The sequence below is a fragment of the Anoplophora glabripennis genome, unplaced genomic scaffold (assembly GCF_000390285.2).
Source record: "Anoplophora glabripennis isolate ALB-LARVAE unplaced genomic scaffold, Agla_2.0 scaffold9, whole genome shotgun sequence".
NCBI classification, from domain to species: domain Eukaryota; kingdom Metazoa; phylum Arthropoda; class Insecta; order Coleoptera; family Cerambycidae; genus Anoplophora; species Anoplophora glabripennis.
In genome coordinates this window covers 1,490,882-1,500,385 of record NW_019416258.1, presented here as the reverse complement: position 1 = coordinate 1,500,385, position 9,504 = coordinate 1,490,882, and the positions used below count along the sequence as shown (strand labels likewise).

At 30.3% G+C, this 9,504-nt stretch overlaps 1 protein-coding gene across 1 annotated transcript; it reads left to right on the top strand.

Moving 5' to 3' along the window:
- On the top strand, positions 1–2,183 carry LOC108909103 (exonuclease 1). Its single transcript, XM_018713341.1, has 6 exons — positions 1–187; positions 244–566; positions 621–895; positions 945–1,235; positions 1,287–1,925; positions 1,994–2,183. The coding sequence occupies exons 1-6, from the start codon at positions 27–29 to the stop codon at positions 2,129–2,131; spliced, it is 1,827 nt and encodes a 608-aa protein (XP_018568857.1). The 5' UTR covers positions 1–26; the 3' UTR covers positions 2,132–2,183.
- The last annotated feature ends 7,321 nt before the right edge of the window (positions 2,184–9,504 follow it).

The window sequence follows — 9,504 nt, the reverse complement described above, 5'->3', positions numbered from 1 at the left end:
TGTGAATATTCAAGACAGCCTTCTAAATGGGTATTACAGGTTTACTGCCATTTTTAGAAAATGCTACAAGACCTTGCCACATTTCTGAATGTAGAGGTGCCACTGTAGCCATCGATACATATTGTTGGCTACACAAAGGCGCTAATGCATGTGCTGTCCAACTAGCTCGTGGTGAAGACAGTCAAGTGTAAGTAACTAGTTCTTCTAAGTTTAGAATATAGCTATATTATACTTTTATTTTAGGTATGTTAATTACTGTATGAAGTACATAAAAATGTTACAACATTATAATATTCGGCCAATTTTGGTTTTCGATGGTAAAAACTTACCCGCAAAAGCTGATACAGAGGCCAAAAGAAGAGAATCACGTAACAAAGCGAAACAAAGAGCAGCAGAATTACTGCGTTTGGGCAAAGCGGATGAGGCTCGTACTTATTTAAAGCAAAGTATAAATATAACTCCAGATATGGCCTCTGAAGTAATAAAAGAATGTCATAAAATTAATGTAGATTGTATAGTGGCTCCTTATGAATCTGACGCTCAATTAGCATTTTTTAGTTTGAAAGGTATGAAATTATATTTTTACATAATTTTATTCTTATTTTTTTCAATTTTTGAAGGTATAGCAGAATTTGTGATAACAGAAGATTCCGATCTAGTATTATTTGGTTGTTCTAAGATTATTTTTAAGTTAGATCTACAAGGTTGTGGATCTCTTGTTGAAGCTGATAAAATACCTACAGCTATGGGTCTACGTCCCGATAGATATTCTTTTGACAAATTTCGTTACATGTGCATTCTTTCTGGATGCGATTACATTGAATCTTTGCGTGGTATAGGCTTGAAAAAGGCTTTGAAATTTATGTCGTTAACAGAAGAAACGAATCCGGAAATAGTAAGCATGTTCTCTACAATAGTTCTTTGTTTTAATAATTTAATTTTAGTTTTTGGATAAAATTCCGCGGTACTTAAATATGCGGCATTTAAAAATAACTAATGAATATAAAGAAAATTTTTTGGTAGCCGATGCAACATTTCGGCATCAAACAGTTTTTGATCCATTCAAGAAAAAGCTTGTCCCTCTTGTAGATCCTGAAATTACAGGAACAAAACCTGAATTTTGTAAAAATGCTGGAGAAATTTTTGACCATGAAACAGCTTATCAAGTTGCTCTTGGTAATATTCATCCAAATAATTTTAAACCCCTAGATAATTGGTCTCCTGCAAATGAAACTGTAAGTGCCGCTGAAAATATTTTAATTTTGTCTGAAGTGTTTTATATTTAGGGTTCCTCGAATAGTATATGGTCTGGTATTTATAAAAAAAGTATTTCACATTTTGAGCGAAAGGCACAATTCAAAGCATTCTTTACATCAACTAAGAGTACGAAAACTAACGTTGAAACTAAAATCGATGTTGATGTGGAGCAAATCAAAATAGAAGAAGATTTACGGACAGTTAAAGAATTAGAATTTTACACAAACAAAAAGAAAGAAGTCGACGATATTACGATTAACACAACGGAGGAAAACGTTAACGATGACTCTCCTAAGAAAGATGCCTCACCAGTATTAAAGCGAAATCCTTTCATTAAGAAAAAACTGAGCAAATTTCACTGTACTAATAGCGATAGTCAAATTATTGTAAAAAGTAGATATTTCAGTAATGACTCTGATAATTTGGAAGAAATAAATAACACAGATGAAATTCAAGACGATATCAGACGTAATGGAATAGAAGTAAAAATGGAAACTGATACTGATACTGTTTGTGAAATTATTGAGAAAAAAGAAATTACAGTAAATTTCCTCGCCGAAGTTGAAAAAGAAACAATATGTGAAGATGTAATCGAAGTAGAAACAGAGAAAACTGATATTAATTATGATATGGAAATTGAACAATGCCACGAAATTTCTCCAAAAAAGGTATTTCTTTCATATTTTAAAATCTGTTTTTCTTTCTGTGACAATTTATGTGACATTTTATTTTTTAGAATATTACCAATGTTGAAAACAATCAAAAACGAAAAGTGATTGGACCTTGTCGAACAATAGGGCTGAAAAGGACTAAGTCTGATAGTGGAACACAACAGACACTCCATCAGCTTTTTGCAAAATGGAGGAAGAAATAACTGTGATAAAGCATGTATGTATTTTATTGTGTAAGTTTTTGATATTTTTGTAAACGACTAAAGTAATAAATGTCTTGTTTTTTCTTAAGTTTTTTTTTCTATAATATAGTTTTTAGCTGTTGAGATTAGTGTTGTAAAGGAAAGAATGTTCTGAATGTGTGTTTGAGAATATTCACGAATCCTCACACAAATTATTGTGCTTTTAACATTTTCAGAAAGGCAAAACAATATTTTTTCAGAATTTTCCCAAATTTTGCTCTACCCAAGTGGCATGCCACACTCTAAATATTACTTTTTTAAATACTGAAAAATATAATGAGGATTTTTGAGAAAATAGGAGAAGATTCCGCATTTATATCTATATAATATCTCTCATTTCTTAATTTTATAAGAAAATAATTTCTCATTAATTCCGTTTGCAATTGGTGAAAATTGTCTAGAATTCTCGAGCATTTTACAGCACTAGTTGATATTTTAAATATGCAGGATTTATTTATGTTGAATTTTTATCACACACTTATGAGCCCAGGCTGATAATAGTTCGGCCAGGCATAATTTTACAACTAATACCGGGTCAGCCATTAGTGTGTGGGCGGAGGATAGTTCCTAAGCCTGAAGAGATATCAAAATGAAATTTAGTCCAGAGGCGTACACCTATAGATGTTGACACAAATTTTCACGTAAATGAACTTTCAAATTAAATATTCTTTTATTTTTAACTTTTCGGGCGCTCAATAAAATATCTGCTCAGTTACGATTATGTATTTACCAGAGCTGGGTAATTACTTGTAATTTAAAAATTGTTACAATTACAAATTACTTAAAAAAAAGGAACTAATTACAATTACAAAGTATATTCTTTAAAAAAGGAATTATATTAATTTAATTACAGTTACATGGAAAATGGATTTAGCAATTACTTTTATGATAAAGTAAATTATAGTGACCAAATAGAGAAAAAGGAAAAAGTTAAGTTAAAAATTTAAATTAAAAGTGTTGTGTAATATTGCGTTTTATTATTTATTAGAATTGATACTAAAATGAAAAGATTATTCTTATTCATTTTCTAATATAGAATTTTTATATTTTTATTCCTAATCTAATAATTTAAACTAGTTCAGTTCATACGATAATTTTATATTATTGGTCAGGTAATTAATTCAACCCGATGCTCTTTTTTTTGGTTGTTAGTACATTTGCAAAATATAGAATACAGTAGTTTTGGGTAGACTGGAAACCAATAATTATTATTAAAAAAATTACGAATCGAACAAGTACGAGTGAAAGGCTGAGTAACCGAACCAGAAGTTTTCTCAACTCAAAATAAGAGCAGTAACACATAGATATATTTTCTAAATTAATAATAATTATAATAAAATAAAATGTACTCTGTTAATTCTGAGGTTAATTCACCAAATCACTTTTTATTGCTCACGCGGCACAAGGCTTTCCTCAAATGAAATAATAGAAGTCTGCAAGTCTGTACGCAATTACACAATACGCATGATCTTAGTAATTGTAATTGGAAAAAGTATTTGTACTTATAGAAGTAATTTGTAATTCGATAGTTCAAATAATATAATTACAAATTACAATTCCTATAACAATTTTGCTGCAATTACAATTCCATATGACTTTAATAAAAAAAAGTACTTAAATACAATTACAATTACAGGAAAAAAAAGGGAATTGTAATTGCTAATTACAATTTCACCAGGAATTACCCAGCTCTGGTATTTACAAATGTTAACAATTTGTTTTTTTTTTAATTGATGTTTCCATATGCCAACTATGTATTTCAGTTAACGATCTAAGCACCAAATTGCAAGAAATTTGGAACCGCACGCTTCCTGAAGAGTGTACTAAGCTGGTAGATACAATGCCTGCCAGAATTAAAGCTGTTATTCTTAATAAAAGTGATGTATTGACAATACTGATGAAGCGGCCGAACTATTCTGAACCGCGAATCATTACATTCAAAAATTCAAATTTAAATTCAAAACACTTTGTTTCTGTTAATATCTTTCTTTAATAAAATAGTTTTGAGAGTATTATTACTTTCATTTAAATATATCAGTAGTAAAATTATACCTGGCGGAACTATAATGTGCCTGGGCTCGTATATTTAATTTTTCATAGTGCTCTATTGAACACATTTATAGGTTTCTATGATTTTTTTGGAGTACTTATTTAATTTTTTGAATTACCTACCAAAACTTTTTAAAATACCACTATTACAATGTTACAATATTAATAAATGTAATTAACATTAAGTGTCCTATATTTCCTTTCAAAGTAGTATATGTACCATTTATCAGATTTCTTTGTAGGTAGTTAGTAAATACATTATAAAATTTCATTAAAATGTTAATTTTGTTATACATTTTAGTAAATAAATATATGTATTTATTTAGCCAACACATTCATTTCTGTATTAAAGAGTGTTATATCCAAGCTTATTCTTAACTATGATTATTGCACGATTAATAAACATTTTCCTGATTTATATTGTGATAGAACAGTAATAAAATCATGTTTGTGAAACAATTTTGGTTAGTTGGGTTCCTATAAGTGTATATGATTTATAGTCAAATGCATGAAAGAAATCAACTCTTACAGCTGCCACACTGGGTATTTTTATTATATAATCTAATTTTTATGTTCTGTGTACTTAATATTCCAACTAGACAAAACTAGAAATATGAAAAGTAATAAAATAGCGCACATTTGAACACAATAACATAAGGTCTGGTAAATTTATTTTAACATGCATTTAACACAGTTCAATTATTTAAATTTCCTTAGTAGGCCAACCAATAGATATTTTTTGATACACTTAAATATTACTGCAAATGTCATGTATTATCTTTTGAAAAATACTTAGTAAATGAAACCCAAGTGATTTCCCCAGCAAAGTCGTGAACAATTTTTTTTAACCAATAAAAACTGCAAAAAAATGTAATTTTTTTTTATAATATCTCGAAAAAATAATGATGGAATCGTCTTACTCTCAATAGGACTTTTCTATAGAACAAAAAAACCTATAAAATGTTTTTTTGTGCCACCCGATCGGTTCATTTTTTACAGTGTAAAACCTGGAAAAACCTCTAAAATAGACCTTTCTTCAAAAATTCATAACTCCGTCAAATTTGAAGCTGGAAAAAATATCTTGCGGAAAATGACAGATAATAATATGTAGTTTAATTGTGCGCAAGATGGTTTCTGTCCGAAGCATAGTTTTTGCACAATTGCATTATAAACAAATTAGGGTCTTTTTTGCACAGCGTGGCGATTTATCAAAAATGGTCCGATTATAATTCTGAAAACGGCATTTGAAAGTAAAGGACAAAATCTCTCCAATTTGTATATCTTGGATTTTCGCATGGGTGATGGGAAAAATATACTAAAAATTCCCTTGAAAATCGCCCGAAACGATCGACTGTACGCTCCACGCGGTAGTGGGGGAAACAGGGAGCGAAGAACTCTGGCTCGAGCGTACTTTCGATTTCAATTCGATTTTTTTCCAGCTTCAAATTTGACGGAGTTATGAATTTTTAACAAAAGGTCTATTTTAGAGGCTTTTCCGGATTTTCGCTGCAATAAATGAACCGATCGGGTCGCACAAAAAACCATTTTATAGGTTTTTTATTCTCTACAAAAGTTCTATACAGAGTAAGACGATTCCATCATAATTTTTCGAGATATTATATAAAAAAAATTGTTCACGACTTTGCTGAGGAAATCACGGGTTTTCATTTACTAAGTATTTTTCAAAAGGAAATACATGAAATTTGCTGTAATATTTAAGTGTAAAAGTCTTTTTTCGCTCTATTTAGTAGAAATGTTTGTTCTAATAAAACCATATAAAACTCTAAATTGATCACTTAAAGTACGCCACAAGAGCCATCTGTTGAATACCAGCGAAACTATTTTAATTTAAAGTTATTTTCCTATAATGTTATACGCATGTTGATAATTCTAGATTTAGTACTACAGATTGCTCTGGCAATCTAACGGACATTTGTGATGAAGGTTGCATCTGCAATAATCCCATTCGATTTTCTTATATAAATTTATGTAGTAATCTTAGGGTTACATTTAATTAAAGGCGAATTATTTTGCTCAATATTTCCGAATATAACCTGAAATTAGAGCAGCTAACTGTTAAATTTAAACATTTATGACGGGTTTTTAATTCAGCCAATGAAAAACTGCGATTTCAGATTATAATCGAAAATCGTGATCTAAAGAATTCAGATTAGGGCTAAGGATACGAAACTAAGTTAAGGAATTGTGTCGCCTACTAATAAAACTATTTTGTAACAATTTCATATATCTAGAAGAAATATTTTCAATGCTGAAAGCATAGGCATATGTACATAGTATGTTCATTCCTTTGAAGCCATAAAGATCTCGGTTATCTTAGGAGATACAAGCACCGTCAAATTAAGGTAAAATTACATAAATATGTGATTGATGAGATGCTTAAAATTTTCATATTCGTTTTTATTTTTTTTAACCGAAAATTCGATCAGACACTTTTTTCCGGAGAACTCAAATAAGTATATTGTCACAGCCGTGGTGCTTATTACGGATTATGGACGTACACTAGACCTTTGGTGATAAATATCCACTTCTACAAAAAGCGCTTTGAAAACAGAATATCCAATCCAGCTAGTAGTGCAAATAAAATTTTGAGTTTTGTTAAATTTTCAAGTCGAAACAAAAAATGCCATTATCATATGAAGACGGGCAATATTGTCGACCTGAAACACATCTGCATATTTTTCATGTGAAAATTTCGATTTTAGTTATGTAAACTTCGACGTAATTGAAAATTTCGACGAAAACAAAAAAGTGGTCTATACCAAAAATATCCATTATATAAAATATGTCCTTTTTAACTATTTGAAATAGGTAGAAATGCTGATAGGTTCGTAAATAGGTATGAATTATAATTCAACAGGAATTTATTTTAAAATTTTGTAACTTTTCGAATAAAAACAAACAGTGGAAAGTTATACAAATGTGTATACAACAATACGAATATATGGTTGCCTGTAAAAAAAATTAAAAATATTGATATATTTTTAAACGTTTGCTCAAAAATTGATACTGCTCAATTTTTTACAAGAAAAATTAACATAACTATCCATATACAAATCATATTTAACATCACCATTAAAAAAAAAACTACCTACTTTAATTAACTTATATAAATTTTAGTCACCGGTTAAAATGGAAATGGTTAAATCATGGGATATCCCAATGTTAGAGACAGAAAAAAATGTTACACAGCAGAAAGACGTGCCTAAATTGAATAATAACATGCAAAGCATTCTTTATTTAGTTGTTATAATAAAAAGCTGTTGTTATTATTAGTTGTATATTATTATATCGTGTCTTCAATTTGGACAGTACAATTATAAACTTATTATTTAATTTTACTAAGTAATATCGAACAGTAGTAAATCCTGTTCAAACTTATTCATTGTTTCAAAAATATAATGGTGCATGAAAGTTAGAGAATCCTTTAAAATAATGAATGATTAATCTTCAATTATCCGTGCCTTGTGGTACAGTAGAGCATTTAATTTAATATTGTTCTAAGCCTAAGCATACCATTCTTTTAATGTAAATAGTACCTCCTTTAAAAAGAGATTAATTAATTGTATTCGAATGGCTACAACTCTCAATTACATGCACAAATCAGAAAAAGGAAAGACAAATAGGCCGCAGGAATGATTAAACTGAGAAATGAAATTTGACGTTGACGTTTAGGTAAAATTGCTACATCCAAATACATATGTATACAAATATTCAAACGATGTACGTCTAAGCCCAAAAGTTGCTTATTTTATGTTGCTATTACTTTCTCATCCACCTGTGTAATTGATAATTAATTAGTAATTAAGAAACATCTTGCGATCCTGTGCCTAATGAGAGTATTAAATAGCCAATTCCATTTTATGTCGCATTTTTTGCATCTGCTCTTGAAGTACGCCGCACTGTCGCATTTACTTGAATAACAATAAAAATATTAGATATACCTTTCATTTTATCATTTACGACTTTAAATAATGTCACTATAAATTGACAGCAGTTGTGAAATTAATAGGCTTTCCTATAACCACCAGTAAAATGCGCGTTTTTTCGTTTGCAGATTCGTGGAAATCACTTAACTCATAATGTGTGTACTTAATATTTTAATTAAATAATAATGCTATTCTTCTAGTTTAACTGGATAATTTTGTTGAGTAAATCCAACATGATTTCACTAAGTGGGCCGCAAAAGATTTGCGAGAAATGGAAATATTTGTCTTCGTTAAATATCTTTGGTCAAACGGAAACTTTCATTTTTATTGAGTTTTTAGTCAATTTTCGATAAAATCATCGAATGTTGATTTAGCCACAACTGTAACAGACAAATGGAAAGGCTTGCACGATGGAATAGAAACAGATCCACATGTTAATGGCCCCCATAAATCAAGCAATTTTAACTGGATGATCAAACGTACGAACCAGAATGTCGTGTCCACACACTACACTGTCTACCTTCAGTACGTCCATTGGAAAGATGATTTCCACATAATGATCAGCTGTGTTCCTACCATGTCGTTCAATGTGAGAAGCTATTGGTTCCTAACCTAAATTTAGTAATCGACTAAACGACACAGTAATGGCGCAGTCTGCTATGTGGAAAATGGTCTTGATGCGGTACAACAAGGAAAGTCTACAGCAAGAAAGTAAGTGGAAGTGATCAACAGATATAAATAGGAAGAAAACATTTATTAAGATGTCTTAGGATCGACGTTATAGTGATAATAAAGTAAAGAAGTACGTATTATTAAACGAAGACGTAGACGTAGAAGTCTCTTTTAAAATATTTGGTACCGGACTGGTAAATATTTAAAGCAAGCTTTTATACAATCGATTAATCATGTATAACGCAATAGGTACGTAGATATGTGTCATTCGGATATCCATGTGCTTCTGGAGGTGTTCCTTTGGTGTTAAATAAATTAATTTAAATAAACAAATCAGATAAAAAAACAAACGTTCGATACCAACGAGACTCATGGCTTTAAAATGCCGATAAACAGGGTACACCCCACACAAAATCAAAAATAGACTCCAATGTCCAGTTAGGAGGAAAATGCGCATTCGGCATGCGGAAAATTGAATCGTTTTGGGAAAGTATGTGTATAACTGGTGGAAATGAACGCAATCAAAATACCAGACACCTCCGTGAGGCAAATACAGAGAATGAGTCAGATATATATAGAAGGATAATCCAAAAATAGATGCCACTCTAGTGAAGGGGATTCTGCATCTAAAGATATAAATCGAAATGTGAGGGTTAAGCAACAGTA

Bases quoted from the DNA above. Each gene is read 5' to 3' on its own strand.
- LOC108909103 (XM_018713341.1), top strand. From the start codon at position 27: ATGGGTATTACAGGTTTACTGCCATTTTTAGAAAATGCTACAAGACCT. The intron at 896-944 runs GTAAGCATGTTC...ATTTAATTTTAG, and splicing joins AAGAAACGAATCCGGAAATA to TTTTTGGATAAAATTCCGCG. The intron at 1,236-1,286 runs GTAAGTGCCGCT...TTTTATATTTAG, and splicing joins GGTCTCCTGCAAATGAAACT to GGTTCCTCGAATAGTATATG.